Below are 15929 nucleotides of genomic sequence, written 5' to 3' on the forward strand. Positions count from 1 at the left end.
TAAAGAATTATTGACGTGGTCCCTCATTGGTCATGATAGAGTGCTGACATACATTATGCTTTCCATAAAATGGACCTAGTGGTCTGGAAGATCAGACACACTCAAATATAGGGCGTGGCAGACAACAGACAAGCATTTTTTCACAACAGCATTAAAGCTAGAATCCTTAATTGGTGAAACTACTACGTTCGTTTGGGATAATACAACAAAGAAGTTACAGTAATTACAGCAAACCATTCTATTGCTTTATTCTAATTATAATCTCCAAATGGTAGGTACCCCATATCAGTCCACCGAATCCAAGTAGTCTTGTCAGTCTACTCTGGCCTAGGGCTGTGGCGGTCAAGAAATTTTGTCAGCCGGTGATTGTCAAGCAAATAACTGCTGGTCTCATGATAATTGACCGTCAATAAATATAAACACATTTAGCATCTCCTGGCTTCCACACAAGCCACTGATGGAGACCTTTGGAACATCGACATTTGAAAAAGTCTAACAAATCCATGTAATATAGCCTACACCTTCACAATAAATCCATTATTTATTTTAGACAGGTCTAAAGAAACATGATATGAAGAAAATGTTGTCTATTTCAGATGAACAGAATAGAATACTGAGTTGTCCTTATGTTAGGTCCTGATCTGGCTATGCCAAATGGCTGTGGGCTACACTAGTTCATTTAGCAGACAAGATTTGCTTAGGATTCTGTGGCATTATTTTATAGTATGAAGAATACAATTGAACAAACTGAACAATATAGAAATTATATTTTCTCCAAACGATGAGGGAGTGAACACGAGGCTATACTGTGCTAAGCGGTTAAAGAAATAGGTACTCCTATATGCTAAATGTAGAGTTATTCATGTAACTTTAGTTGTGATACAAACATATGTTTAGATTTGTAATACCTTGTATGGCTGCATAATGCGACTAATGATGATTTGAATAAAGTTCCATGAAAGGCGTTGGACGTTGTGCACTTGGGCTAAATATAATAATTATAATTCCCTTTTCCCTGAGTGCTGCATGCTCCATAGCACCTCTCACTCACATGGCTCTCCGTCACGTGATCGGGTCTTACTCACAGGCTACAAGTGAAGACAGACAAATCGGGGACGCAACTGCGTACGTCCTTATCCAATTCCGAGGCGCATATTGAAGATATTGGAAGAACTGTCCGCATTTACTTTTCGTCAGCCAACAAGATGAGTAGGTCTAACGAACAGCTTAAGCACTAGTCAATCTACTATCCTCCATAGTACAAAAGTTGACCTATTATATTCTGTGCGAGAAATACATTTTCCAAACAGTCTGGGACAGTTGTGGGATGCGATAGATCCCAAAATAATATCACTACTAGCATCAAAATAACTATGACAAAATGAGGCTGAAGCAACAGATCAGAACATTTAGCATGTAGAGAAACTATCAGGATACTTCTTCACATTATAAGAGCAGCAATGTGCACACTGCAGTAGGCTATAAGCGCAAATGTTCCATTAACGGAAAAACACCATTATCAAGTGACCACAAATGAGATTATGCATGTAATGATTTTATTATAAAAGTGCCGTTTTTAATGGTGAAAATGATCTTCCCCAAACTTGAAACTCACACGCTGCTTATGTATGCCAGTTAGACTCTACACCCCTTGTAAAGAGGATTAATGTGCTTCATTTGAATAAGTTATTTGGCCACTTTAGTTGTGATACAAACCTTATCAAAACATATGAGCCTATGGGGCTAGGCTAAATGAGGTGTGACTATGATTAGAAAAAGTCGGAGAAAAAAGGCATTGTTTCTTGCCTTACTTTGGGCATCATGATAATATATAATTCACATGTGAATACACACACACACTACCGTTCAAAAGTTTGGGGTAACATAGAAATATCCTTGTTTTTGAAAAAACAATATTAAAACAAAATCCATTAAAATAACATCAAATTAATCAGAAATACAGTGTAAACATTGTTAATGTTGTAAATTACTATTGTAGCCTATGTAGATAATCCATAAACAGAGGCCCATTATCAGCAACCATCACTCCTGTGTTCCAATGGCACGTTGTGTTAAATATTCCACGTTTATAATTTTAAAAGGCTTATTGATCATTAGAAATCCCTTTTGAAATTATGTTAGCACAGAAGAAAACTGTTGTTCTGATTAACCTGTTGCGACGACCAAACCCGGATCCGGGATTCTATTTATAGACCTAAGCTCATTACCATAACGCAACGTTAACTATTCATGAAAATCGCAAATGAAATGAAATAAATATGCTATCTCTCAAGCTTAGCCTTTTGTTAACAACACTGTGATCTCAGATTTTCAAAATATGCTTTTCAACCATAGGAAAACAATCATTTGTGTAACAGTAGCTAGCTAGCGTAGCATTTAGCGTTAGCATTAGCGTTAGCAGGCAACTATCACAAAAACAAGTAAAGCCTTCAAATAAAATAACTTACCTTTGAAGAACTTCTGATGTTTTCAATGAGGAGACTCTCAGTTAGATAGCAGATGCTCAGTTTTTCCAAAAAGATTCTTTGTGTATTAGAAATAGCTCCGTTTTGTACATCACATTTGGCTACCAAAAAAATAAAAAATAAAAAAACGAAAATTCAGCCCTCAAAAACGCGAACTTTTTTCCAAATTAACTCCATAATATCGACTGAAACATGGCAAACGTGGTTTAGAATCAATCCTCAAGGTGTTTTTCCACATATCTCTTCGATGATATATCCTTCGTGGAAGCCTGGTTTCTCCTTGCTCTCAAATGGAAAAATAATTGCACCTGGCTTTGCGCTCCAATTTCGACGCAGGGACACCAGGCGGACACTTGGAAAATGTAGTCTCTTATGGTCAATCTTCCAATGATATGCCTACAAATACGTCACAATGCTGCAAACACCTTGGGGAAACGACAGAAAGTGTAGGCTCATTCCTTGCGCAATCACAGCCATATAAGGAGACAATGGAAAACAGAGCTTCAGAGATTCTGCTCATTTCCTGGTTGACGTATCATCTTGGTTTCGCCTGTAGAATGAGTTCTGGGGCACTTACAGACAATATCTTTGCAGATTCTGAAACTTCAGTGTTTTCTTTCCAAAACGGTCAATAATATGCATAGTCGAGCATCTTTTCGTGACAAAATATTGCGCTTAAAACAGGAACGTTTTTTATCCAAAAATGAAATAGCGCCCCTAGAGATCCAAGAGGTTAAAGAAGCAATAAAACTGGCCTTCTATAGACTAGTTGAGTATCTGGAGCATCAGCATTTGTGGGTTCGATTACAGGCTCAAAATGGCCAGAAACAAAGCACTTTCTTCTGAAACTTGTCAGTCTGTTCTTGTTCTGAGAAATGAAGGCTATTCCATGTGAGAAATTGCCAAGACACTGAAGATCTCGTACAACACTGTGTACTACTCCCTTCACAGAACAGAGCAAACTGGCTCTAACCAGAATAGAACGAGTGGGAGGCCCTGGTGCAAGAGGACAAGTACATTAGAGTGTCTATTGAGAAACAGACGCCTCACAAGTCCTCAATTGGCAGCTTCATTAAATAGTACCCGCAAAACACCAGTCCCAATGTCAAAAGTGAAGAGGCGACTCCGGGATGCTGGCCTTCTAGGCAGAGTTGCAAAGAAAAGCCATCTCTCAGACAGGCCAAGAAAAGAAAAGATTAAGATGGGCAAAATAACACAGATACTTGGCAATTTCTCACATCGAATAGCCTTAATTTCTCAGAACAAGAATAGACTGACGAGTTTCAGAAGAAAGTTCTTTGTTTCTAGCCATTTTGAGCCTGTAATCGAACCCACAAATGCTGATGCTCCAGATACTCAACTAGTCTAAAGAAGGCCAGTTTTATTGCTTCTTTAATCAGAACAACAGTTTTCAGCTGTGCTAGCATAATTGCAAAAGGGTTTTCGAATGATCAATTAGCCTTTTAAAATGATAAACTTGGATTAGCTAACACAATGTGCCATGGGAACACAGGAGTGATGGTTGCTGATAATGGGCCTCTGGACACCTATGTAGATATTCCATTAAAGAAGTCAGCCGTTTCCAGCTACAATAGTCATTTACAACATTAACAATGTCTACACTGTATTTCTGATCAATTTGATGTTATATTAAATGGACATAAAAAAATTAAAAACAAGGACATTTCTAAGTGACCAAAAACATTTGAACAGTAGTGTGTGTGTATGCTATGGTGTTATATGAAATAAAATAGTATTCTATTGTTACCTTAGACCTTTATAAACACAACCAAATTATTACTTTCGCGATAGCATACATGAAATGTATTAATTACACGGTTCTAATTTTGCTGTCAGAATGACTGCTCATTAGCTTGAAGGGGGGCTGTTCTAGTGTTAAGGTTCATTTGGATAGAAAAACAGACTGACAAAGACATGAATGCACACACGCGTCTGTTGTCTGCTGAATCCCGGCACTGGTAATCACAGGCAGCCTGTGTGATCCTTTACAGACCATCAATACAGATTAGGTTTCTCTGTCTGTAATCAATACCCCTACGGAATTAGGCCATTTGAGTGACAGCCTCCTGGCCACACAGCAATTCATTTCACTTGCCAGGCCCGTTCTTTACCCTGAGATAATCACACAGATGTTCCGCTTACCCTCCGCTGGGGCCGGGTGTGTGTGTGCATTGTCCGCCTGAACCAGGCCTAAATACCAGAACATTTGGTGGGTCTGTGTGTGTGTGTGTGTGTGTGTGTGTGTGTGTGTGTGTGTGTGTGTGTGTGTGTGTGTGTGTGTGTGTGTGTGTGTGTGTGTGTGTGTGTGAGAGTGCGTGTGAGAGTGAGAGAGACCAGGCTGAATGCACAGTAAACATTATGAATGGGTCCCGTTAGTCAGACCTGCCTTTACATTTGCATCATCACACTCCTGAGATTGTGTGCACATACAGTACAAGTCAAAAGTTGACACCTTCTCATTCAAGGGGTCTTCTTTATTTTTTGTATGTTTTATATTGTAGGATAATAGTGAAGACATCAAAACCATGAAATAACACATATGGAATCATGTAGTAACCAAAAAAGTATTTTATATTTGAGATTCTTCAAAGTAGCCACCCTTTGCCTTGATGACAGCTTTGTACACTCTTAGCATTCTCTCAACCAGCTTCATGAGGAATGCTTTTACAACAGTCTTGAAGGAGTTCCCACATATGCTGAGTACTTATTGGCTGCTTTTCCTTCACTTTGCGGTCCAACTCATCCCAACAATCTCAATTGGGTTGAGGTCAGGTGATTGTGGAGGCCAGGTCATCTGATGCAGCACTCAATCACTCTCCTTCTTGGCCAAATAGCCCTTACACAGCCTGGATGTGTGTTTATCCTGTTGAAAAACAAATGATAGTGGGACTAAGCGCAAACCAGATGGGATGGCGTATCACTGTAGAATGCTGTGGGAGCCATGCTGGTTAAGTGTGCCTTGAATTCGAAATAAATCACAGACAGCGTCACCAGCAAAGCACCCCCACACCATCACACCTCCTCCTCCATGCTTCACGGTGGGAACCACACATGCAGAGATCATTCGTTCACCTACTCTGCGTCTCACAAAGACACAGATGTTGGAAACAAAAATCTCAAACTCATCAGACCAAAGCACAGATTTCCACTGGTCTAATGTCCATTGCTCGTGTTTATTGGCCCAAGCAAGTCTCTTCTTCTTATTGTTGTCCTTTAGTAGTGGTTTCTTTGCAGCAATTCGAACATGAAGGTCTGATTCACACAGTCTCCTCTGAACAGTTGATGTTGAGATGTGTCTGTTACTTGAACTCTGTGAAGCAGTTATTTGGGCTGCAATTTCTGAGGCTGGTAACTCTAATGAACTTATCCTCCGCAGCAGAGGTCACTCTGGGACTTCCTTTCCTGTGGCGGTGCTCATGAGAGCCAGTTTCATCATAGCACTAGATTGTTTTTGTGACTGCACTTGAAGAAACTTGAAAAGTTATTGAAATGTTCTGTATTGACTGACCTAAAGCAATGATGGACTGTTGTTTCTCTCTGCTTATTTGAGCTGTTCTTGCCATAATATGGATTTGGTCATTTACCAAATAGGGCTATATTCTACATACCACCCCTCCCTTGTCACAACACAACTGATTGTCTCAAACACATTAAGAAGGAAATAAATTCCACAAATGAACTTTTAAGGCGGCACACGTGTTAAACCTTTCTGAACTACCCATCCCGGATACGGGTTTGAATTCGACAACATACGGTGTTCGCCACAAATAGTCATATTAAACATTCCTGAAAATACAAGTGTCTCACATGCTTCAAAAGCCTAGAATCTTGCTAATCCAACTGCGTTGTCATGTTTAAAAAATGATTTATTGCGAAAGAATATGCTGCGATTATCTGAGCACAGACCCCCATATCAAACTACTTATTTAACCAGCACTTGCATAACAAATTCACAGATTGCATTGAAATAAATCGTTTACCTTTGAAGATCTTGCTCTGGTTGCAATCCCAAGGCTCATTGTTACACAATGAATTGTCTTTTGTTCGGTTAAATTCATTTTTTAGAGCCTAACACGAAACATTTTGTGAACGCTTATCTCGTTGAATTTCCTGTCATTCAATTTTCGAAGTAACATCCAACGTAAATAGACAGACTTTCCCTGACTTTATCCAGTCATGTTTGGTTTCCTTGAAATCAACTGTTTGTTTGTAACACAACCAAACTTGATGGGTCATTTTGAGGGACGTATTGACCCGGAAAAAACGATTGGAATACAACAAGTGAGGAGCCCATTGTGCACCAATTATATGACCACTGTCTCGTTGATTGAGTCTATTTTAACCCAATGACCACTGATCTTCTTGAAATCTAGCTGGGTAGATAGCCAATGAGCAGAGGTAAAAGGCAGTACCACATGGTTCTTTGTTATAAGACAAACCAACACATTGAACGCTGGCGTAAGGACCGTTCTTTCGCCATTGCAAATTGAACCGTGAAGGAGCGAAGCTTATTACGCACAGACGTTTTTCAGTGACTTGCATCTTCAGCTGTTTATTTATCGAACATCATGGCGAATAAGTCAAAGAAAGCTAATTCTAAGACTAGATATACGAATGTAGAAACCATTTTAGAGGAGATTGATCATGAAAGTGAGACAGATCTGATTTTTGAAGACTCCATTAGCTCCCATAGTTTTGATTCTGAAACTGAGGAATCTTTTTTGAACGGAGAGGACATTGTTTTGGACTTGTAAGTTGCTCTCATGCTAATGTCGTTGTTTGAAATTAATATAAAATATTATTTGTGATTGACAAAGAAGCGGAGGAGGGGACGTGTGCCACCCGCTAACAGAGGGTCAGAAGGGCGTTGGCACACCGTCCTAGAAGATGATGTGGAGCCACCCCAACCAACTTTTAGGCCGAAAAGGAAGCCAGGACCTCAGGTGAACCCGACCGCAACTTACACCCCCTTCAGCTTTTTCATCTGTTTTTCACACAATCTGTTGTAGATTCACTCATTTGTACCACAAATAAGAATGGGGAGAAGAAGCAAGCAGGCAAAAAGGTAGCATGGAAGCCCATATCCATGTCAGACCTTTTCTGCTAACTTTCACTGGTCATCTACATGGCTGGTGAGGCTGAAAAGCCTGAAGGACTACTGGAAATGTCATCTCTCTACCTACTTTCCCCATGACTGTTATGTCCTGCTAAAGGTTTCTGGTTCTCTCACTGGCGCTTCATATCAGTGACCCAAAGGTTGATGAAGAGAATGAGAAGAAGAGAGGCACAGCAACGTTTGATAGACTGTGCAAAATCAAACCTCTCTACCACAGCATTATTGAGGCCTGCAAGACGTACTTTCAGCCAACCCAGAACGTGTCAATCGATGAGAGGATGGTAGCCTCAAAGGCCAGAATTGGCCTCAAACAATACATGAGAAACAAACCAACCAAGTGGGGTTACAAGCTGTTTGTGTTGGCTGATTCTGTGTGTGCCTACACATGCAATTTCTTTGTCTATGAGGGGAAGAACAGTTTTGCTACCGGTAAGGGACTTAGTTATGACTCTGTAATGGAGTTATTGGATTTTCAACTGCTAGGGAAGGGCTACAAACTGTTTGTGGATAACTTCTACACAAGCCCTACCCTGTTTGCAGACCTAAGGAAGCTGGATGTGTGGGCTTGTGGCACCATTCGTACCAACAGGGTGGGCTTTCCGAAGACGAAGGTGAACGACATGCCTAAGCGGGCTGAGCGGGGGACCATGCGATGGATCTGTGAAGATGGCCTGCTTTTTGTAAAGTGGATGGATACCAGAGAGGTGGTGATGTGCACAACAACCCACAAGTCCTTCAATGGGGATCATGTTGTCAGGCGTGTGAAGGACGGTGCCGGGGCATGGACCACCAAAAATGTCCCCATTTCAACTGCAGTAAAGGACTACAACAAGAGCATGGGAGGTGTGGACCTGTCAGATGCGCAAATAGGCTATTACAATGTTCTACATAAGACAATGAAATGGTACAAGACCTTCTATCATTTCATCGACATTGCTGTGGTGAATGCATTCATCCTACACAAGGAAATGGCTGGAGCTGTGGAAAGCCCTTCCTCTCACAGAAAGCCTTCAGAGAGCAGCTCATCAAGGAGCTTGCTGGCTACAGCACCACTGCATCAAGCCCTGTCCCTTCTGCTCCTGCCACAAGTGTTCATCTGCCCAAACATATTTGTGCAGGCATGGATGTGCCTAAGGAACAAAAGGGCACAGCATGGAGGCGTTGCTGTGTTGTTTGCAAGATGAAGTCTCCCATCACATGCACCACATGCTCAGTGACCCTCTGCTTTACATCAGAAAGAGACTGCTATGGCATCTGGCATCAGCAGCAGAATATTGTCTAGAGTTTTGGCAAAGTTGGTGGGGTTATATGGCAAAGTGGGTGGGGGCTAGGGTCAGTATGTTATATCTGGAGTACTTTTCCTGTCTTATCCAGTGTCTAGTGTGAATTTAAGTCTGCTCTCTCTTTCTCTCCTTCTTTCTCTCGGAGGACCTGAGCCCTTGGACCATGCTTCAGGACTACCTGGCATGATGACTCCTTGCTGTCCCCAGTCCACCCGGCCTTGCTGCTGTTCCAGTTTCAACTGTTCTGCCTGCGGCTATGGAACCCTAAAAACTGTTCATTTTTACTCTTGAGGTGCTGTCCTGTTGCACCCTCTACAACCACTGTGATCTCCACCCGGCACAGCCAGAAGAGGACTGGCCACCCCTCAGCCTGGTTCCTCTCTAGGTTTCTTCCTAGGTTTTTTCCTTTTTAGGGAGTTTTTCCTAGCCACCGTGCTTCTACACCTGCATTGCTTGCTGTTTGGGGTTTTAGGCTGGGGCTATATAAATACATTTGATTTGATAGAGGACTGAGGGTCTTCCAAATATTGAAAGTGTGTAAATAGTTACCCATGTTATTTTGTAAATGTATGTATATATTTTTTTCCATATATTTTTTAATCAATAATTATTTCCCCCCCCATTTTTTTTCTCAATTTTTTTGGGGGGGTGTGTGTTAGAATACCGTTTTGGTATTTTGTATATAGTTATTTATTTCAAAATGTATACCTTCACCAATTTGGCCACTTGGGTACATTTGGGCTACTTGTGTGGGACACCTGGGTGACTTCATGATAAATGTCATGTAGCACACTCATTTTGGAAGTTATCATTCTGAAACTTTGCACAAGTACTGCTGCCCTCTTATATTTTCACTGAAATTGTCCCCATCATCCTATCTGAATGTTTGTTTTATCTTGTTCATTTTAAAGATGATACAAAAACACAAAAATAAAACGTACTGTTTATTTCATTGCATTATCTAAACCAGATATATTGTGTTATATTCTCCTACATTCAATTCACATTTTTTCTTTCAAATGGTACCAAGAATATGCATATCCTTGGTTCTGTGCCTGAGCTACAGGCTGTTAGATTTGGGTATGTCTTCAGGCGGAAATTGCACAAAGTAGGGGGGTGACTAACTCATGAAGCTGGTTGAGAGAAATGTCAAGAGTGTGCAAAGCTGTCATCAATGCAAAGGGTGGCTACTTTACTACATGATTCCATCTTCACTATTATTCTACAATGTAAGAAATAGTACAAATAAAGAAAAACCCTTGAATGAGTAGGTGTGTCGAAACTTTTGACTGGTACTGTATATATATATATATCCATTATGGGGGAGCTAAGAGAGAAATACAACTGTGGTTTACTGCATCCAGTCTCTCCTGACTTCCTTTCTGGAAGCACTCCTTTAAAAAGCCATCCTTTTCTCTCCCTCTCTCACTTTCTACCAGTTTTGTTCAACATATTTACTGCTGTGCCTCGTCTTCCCAATTCCATTTTCCCTCCATTCCGGCTAGTCTAACTTCCCGCAAAGGCGGAGCATGCGTGTGTATTTGATTGAGCGATGTCGTTCGTAGTCCGCCCGCAGCTCTCCCAGCGAGTGACGGCTGTATTAACAGACAGCTAATATAACTTAAGCGAGAGTGAAAAAGAAAGAGACCGGCAACGACAGAAGACACTTAGAGCCGGCGGTGGATGAGGGTGGTGAACTAGCCAAGCCTCCAGTCTGACCTGAACAGGGCCATCTCTATGCCATCTAAGATGCTGTCTGTCAGATGCATGAATAGAGGAGCAAGCTTAAGTGAAGAGGAAATTCTGCAACTCTCAAAGGACAGTGAGAGAAGATAAGAAATGCTGTAGCCTTGGGGTGGGAAAGTGTTGGTTTAACAAAAAAATAAGCATTTTTAGTAACTTCCACTGTCCTTAAAAAAAATAAATACTTGATTTATTTCCTACTGAGAGATACAGCAGACAGACTAGTACAGGTCCTTCACACTGACTAAGGAAATATTTACCAAGAATTGAAAAGGGCCTATATAAACTCAGCAAAAAAGGAAACTTCCCTTTTTCAGGACCCTGTCTGTCAAAGATAAAAATCGTAAAAATCCAAATAACTTCACAGATCTTCATTGTAAAGGGTTTAAACACTGTTTCCCATGCTTGTTCAATGAACCATAAACAATTAATGAACATGTACCTGTGGAACGGTCGTTAAGACACTAACAGCTTACAGACGGTAGGCAATTAAGGTCACATTTATGAAAACTTAGGACACTAAAAGAGGCCTTTCTAAGGATTCTGAAAAACACCAAAAGAAAGATGCCCAGGGTCCCTGCTCATCCGCGTGAACGTGCCTTAGGCATGCTGCAAGGAGGCATGAGGACTGCAGATGTGGTCAGGGCAAGAAATTGCAATGTCCATACTGTGAGACGCCTAAGACAGTGCTACAGGGAGACAACGGACAGCTGATCGTCCTCGCAGTGGCATACCACGTGTGACCACACCTGCACAGGATCGGTACATCTGAACATCACATCTGCGGGACAGGTACAGGATGGCAACAACTGCCCGAGTTACACCAGGAACACACAATCCCTCCATCAGTGCTCAGACTGTCCGCAATAGGCTGAGAGAGGCTGGACTGAGGGCTTGTAGGCCTGGTGTAAGGCAGGTCCTCACCAGACATCACCGTCAACAAAGTCGCCTATGGGCACAAACCCACCGTCGCTGGACCAGACAGGACTGGCAAAAAGTGCTCTTCACTGACGAGTTGCAGTTTTGTCTCACCAGGGGTGATGGTCGGATTCCCGTTTATCGTCGAAGGAATGAGCATTACACCGAGCCCTGTACTCTGGAGCGGGATCGATTTGGAGATGGAGGGTCCGTCATGGTGTGGGGCGGTGTGTCACAGCATCATCGGACTGAGCTTGTTGTCATTGCAGGCAATCTCAACACTGTGCGTTACAGGGAAGACATCCTCCTCCCTCATGTACCCTTCCTGCAGGCTCATCCTGACATGACCCTCCAGCATGACAATGCAACCAGCCATACTGCTCGTTCTGTGCATGATTTCCTGCAAGACAGGAATGTCAGTGTTCTGCCATGGCCAGCGAAGAGCCCAGATCTCAATCCCATTGAGCACGTCTGGAACCTGTTGGATAGGAGGGTGAGAGCTAGGGCCATTCCACCCAGAAATATCCTGGACCTTGCAGGTGCCTTGGTGGAAGAGTGGGGTAACATCTCACAGCAAGAACTGGAGATGCACTGCAGTACTTAATGCAGCTGGTAGCCACACCAGATACTGACTGCTACTTTTGATTTTGACCCCCCCTTTGTTCAGGGACACATTATTAAATTTATGTTAGTCACATGTCTGTGGAACTTGTTCAGTATATGTCTCAGTTGTTGAATCTTGTTATGTTCATACAAATATTTACACATGTTAAGTTTGCTGAAAATAAATGCAGTTGACAGTGAGAGGACGTTTCTTTTTTTGCTGAGTTTATATCTTTGGTGGATCAATTCACTTCAATTATATAATAATATATGCCATTTTACAGATATTTGTATCCAAAGTGATTTCCAGTAGTGGTTTTAAACATCATTTTCTGGTATGGTGGCCCCAGCGGGAATTGAAACCAAGACCCTGACGTTGCAAAGGGCATTCCAACTGAGCCACATGGCCATTTTGGAGCATTGCAACTGAGCCACATGGCCATTTAGGGGCATTGCAACTGAGCCACATGGCCATTTAGGGGCATTCCAAAAAAGGATTTAGGTCAAGTAAAATAAGATGTTCTTTAATATATGAAGTGCAGCCAGTGAGAGCAGCAGTAGCTAGCTACCTTGTTTAGCCTCCAGCTCCTCCAGGGTGAGAGTGGGTCTCTTCTCCTCGGGGGTCGCAGTGACCGCTCTGACCACCATCTCCGCCCCCTCCAGCAGGGCCTCCAGACCCTCCTCGCCCAGCAACTTGTCCGGGTCATCATCTGAGTCGTCGTCCAGCCGTACACGGTTTTTCTCCAGCGGTAGCATGTCGTTCTCTTTGGCTTTGATGGCGAAGCAGATCGGTGCAAAGGGCACTGGGAAGAAAGGCGGAGGTGGGAGAGGGGGGGGGTGTTTGGTTAAAGCTTGAGGTCGTTTAAGACAAAAACATGTGCCAGAGTCACTCATTTTACCATAAACCATTAACCTTCCGCAGGCAGACAGAGAGAGAGAGAGACAGGGAGAGAATCATTGAGCTGGGGGTTAACCGTCATTACCATGGGCCAAAGACATGAACCTCAGCCACCCCGCTTTTTGAGCAGCCTGCAGCCACCTAATCATTTAGTCCATTGTCTAGCTGACAGTTCTAAAGGAAACCACACATACACACACACACTCCGCAAAACACAAGCGTACCACCACCCCAACCACCTCCACTGTCTACTCATCAACAAAGGCCTCAGCATTCCCACTCACCAAACAAACAATTAAGCAGGAAGAGAAAAAAAACAAGCATCCTCAGACAGTTTAATTATCAGAGCGGGCAGGCCGGGCTGTGACGACTGGGACTGTGTCAAGGTCAGCCTCTAAATGCTGTGGTGTGTGTACAAGTCTTACCTTTAATTGGCTTGCCTTCATTCAGCTGTTTGTCAGAGGGACAGTTACCAACGCTGCCCCTGTCTGCCTCCCCCTCCGCTGGGCCCAGGCCGTCTGAAGAGCCACGCTACAGAGAGGACAGAGAATACAGTTATTTTAAGAACAAAGCGCGTGGGGTTGTTCTGAGAACGAGAAATTAGAACATACCAGACACAATACCTAGGCTATTTAAAGCTCATCAATTAGTGAAGTGAAAATGATTTAGAACTTACAAGGGCAGTGCTTTTTATTTTATTTCATAGGAAAGTATTGTGTGCTTAGGCTAAGTGATGTCAGCATGCTATTTGCAAAGCTTTGTTTGGGATTGGGTTTAAAAGTTAACAGTCAAAAATAGATGTGAGTGAGGCACAGTGAGGGTTGGTTGCAGGCTGAACGGTAACGGAAAGCCCATTTCACAGTACAGAGGGCTGACCACTCCTCTGCCGCCCTCCCTCTGTCGTCATGGCCCTCATTGGAATGCTCTGTCCGCTCTGTGCACCGTTCACCATAAGACACTGACAGAGAGGTTTAATCATTGCAACATGCAGTGGTGGAGGGACCAGGGGACAGACACTTCCACAAGGCCAATTCCGTGTGGGAGAACACATGCCTCAGGTCTCCTTTTCTGAGTGCAGTCTCTAAACATGGACCATAGCAGGAAAGGGACTAGCCTGAGCACCAGATCAGAGACCATGTTGTATGTTAACAAATAGTCATCACTAGCTTGCTAGTAGGTATACGATAGAAAGAGTCTGGACACCAGGCTAGCCGTTAGAGACAAACAAGAAAACAACACGTGGGTCGTTTCCTCTCGTTTCTCCCTACATGAGGATGGACTCATAATCCCACTTCATATGTATGCATGATGCCATGATTGGTGGGCAACATGTCTGACAAAGCTGCCTTTGCAGCTGACTGTTAGGCCTCAATTACCTGGGTTTCTCAGGGAGAGAGAGAAAGGCAGACTGAGGAGAGAATAAGGGAAGAGAGTGATAGAAGTGTGTGTGAGTGAATGAGGGGTGAAGGGAGAGAGAGAAAGAGGGTGGAGGGAGAGCGAGAAATAAGGCAGATAGGTAGTTCTGTGTCGCTAATGGAAGTTTTTCAATATTTTACAGTTCTATTAAGGAAGTGTGGCAGCGAGCTCTTCAGCCGTGGCCCTCTGGAATGAGAGATCAGGGGACCGTTAGTCTGGCTAAGGAATCTGCCTCCATGAAGATGAGCATCTTTGATGGGGGAGAAAGAGGATGAAACGTGGGTCCTGGGCAGAAATAGAAATATAAGCTCCTGAGTGGCGCAGCGGCGTCACTACAGACCTAGGTTCGATCCCAGGATGTGTTGCAGCCGGCTGTGACCGGGAGACCCATGAGGCAGTGGCACAATTGGCACAGCGACGTAAGGGTTAGGGGAGGGTTTGGCCGGCTGGGATGTCCTTGTCCCATCGCGCTCCAGTGACTCCTTGTGGCGTAAATATATATATACACAAATATAAAATTTGAAATAACATATCCTTATTTCTTACAATAGGGATGTTTAAATCTATGCTATACTTTTACCAGCAGTGTGTGTGGATTGAAAGAAAGTATGCCCCACTTTCAATCAATATTTTCCATTCTGCGTATGAACCGAAACTGAGATGTTTATACAGTTGGTTGTCCCACCTAGCTACAGTTGAAGTCGGATGTTTACATACACCTTCGCCAAACACATTTAAACTCAGTTTTTCACAATTCCTGACATTTAATTCTAGTAAAAATACAGTTTTATATCAGTTAGGATCACCACTATTTTAAAAATGTGAAATGTCAGAATAATAGTAGAATGATTTAATTCAGCTTTTATTTCTTTCGTCACATTCCCAGTGGGTCCGAAGTTTACATACACTCAATTAGTATTTGGTAGCACTGCCTTTAAAATTGTTTAACTTGGGTCAAACATTTCAGGTAGCCTTCCACAAGCTTCCCACAATAAATTGGGTGAATTTTGGCCCATTCCTCCTGACAGAGCTGGTGTAACAGAGTCAGGTTTGTAGGCCTCCTTACTCGCACACACTTTTTCAGTTCTGCCCACAAGTTTTCTATAGGATTGAGGACAGGGCTTCGTGATGGCCACTCCAATACCTAGACTTTGTTGTCCTTAAGCCATTTTGATACAACTTTGGAAGTATGCTTGGGGTCATTGTCCCTCTGGAAGACCCATTTGCGACCAAGCTTTAACTTCCTGACTGATGTCTTGAGATGTTGCTTCAACATATCCACATCATTTTCCTGCCTCATGATGCCATCTATTTTGTGAAGTGCCCCAGTCCCTCCTGCAGCAAAGCACCCCAAGATATGCTGCCGCCACCCCCGTGCTTCACGGTTGGGATGGTGTTCTTCGGCTTGCAAGCCCCCCCCCCCCTTTTTTCTAAACATAACGATG

At 42.8% G+C, this 15929-nt stretch overlaps 1 protein-coding gene across 3 annotated transcripts in view; it reads right to left on the minus strand.

The window, feature by feature from the left end:
* LOC139388780 (splicing factor, suppressor of white-apricot homolog) overlaps positions 1-15929 on the minus strand; it is a 126242-nt gene that overhangs the window by 48120 nt on the left and 62193 nt on the right. For all 3 annotated transcript variants that reach the window (XM_071135694.1, XM_071135695.1, XM_071135697.1), the window contains exons 11-12: positions 13494-13599; positions 12740-12973 (exon numbers count right to left, since the gene is read on the minus strand). In XM_071135694.1, the coding sequence (XP_070991795.1) occupies positions 12740-12973; positions 13494-13599 (340 nt within the window). The remainder of the gene's footprint in view (positions 1-12739; positions 12974-13493; positions 13600-15929) is intronic.

The sequence above is a fragment of the Oncorhynchus clarkii genome, chromosome 29, assembly GCF_045791955.1.
Source record: "Oncorhynchus clarkii lewisi isolate Uvic-CL-2024 chromosome 29, UVic_Ocla_1.0, whole genome shotgun sequence".
Lineage (NCBI taxonomy): Eukaryota > Metazoa > Chordata > Actinopteri > Salmoniformes > Salmonidae > Oncorhynchus > Oncorhynchus clarkii.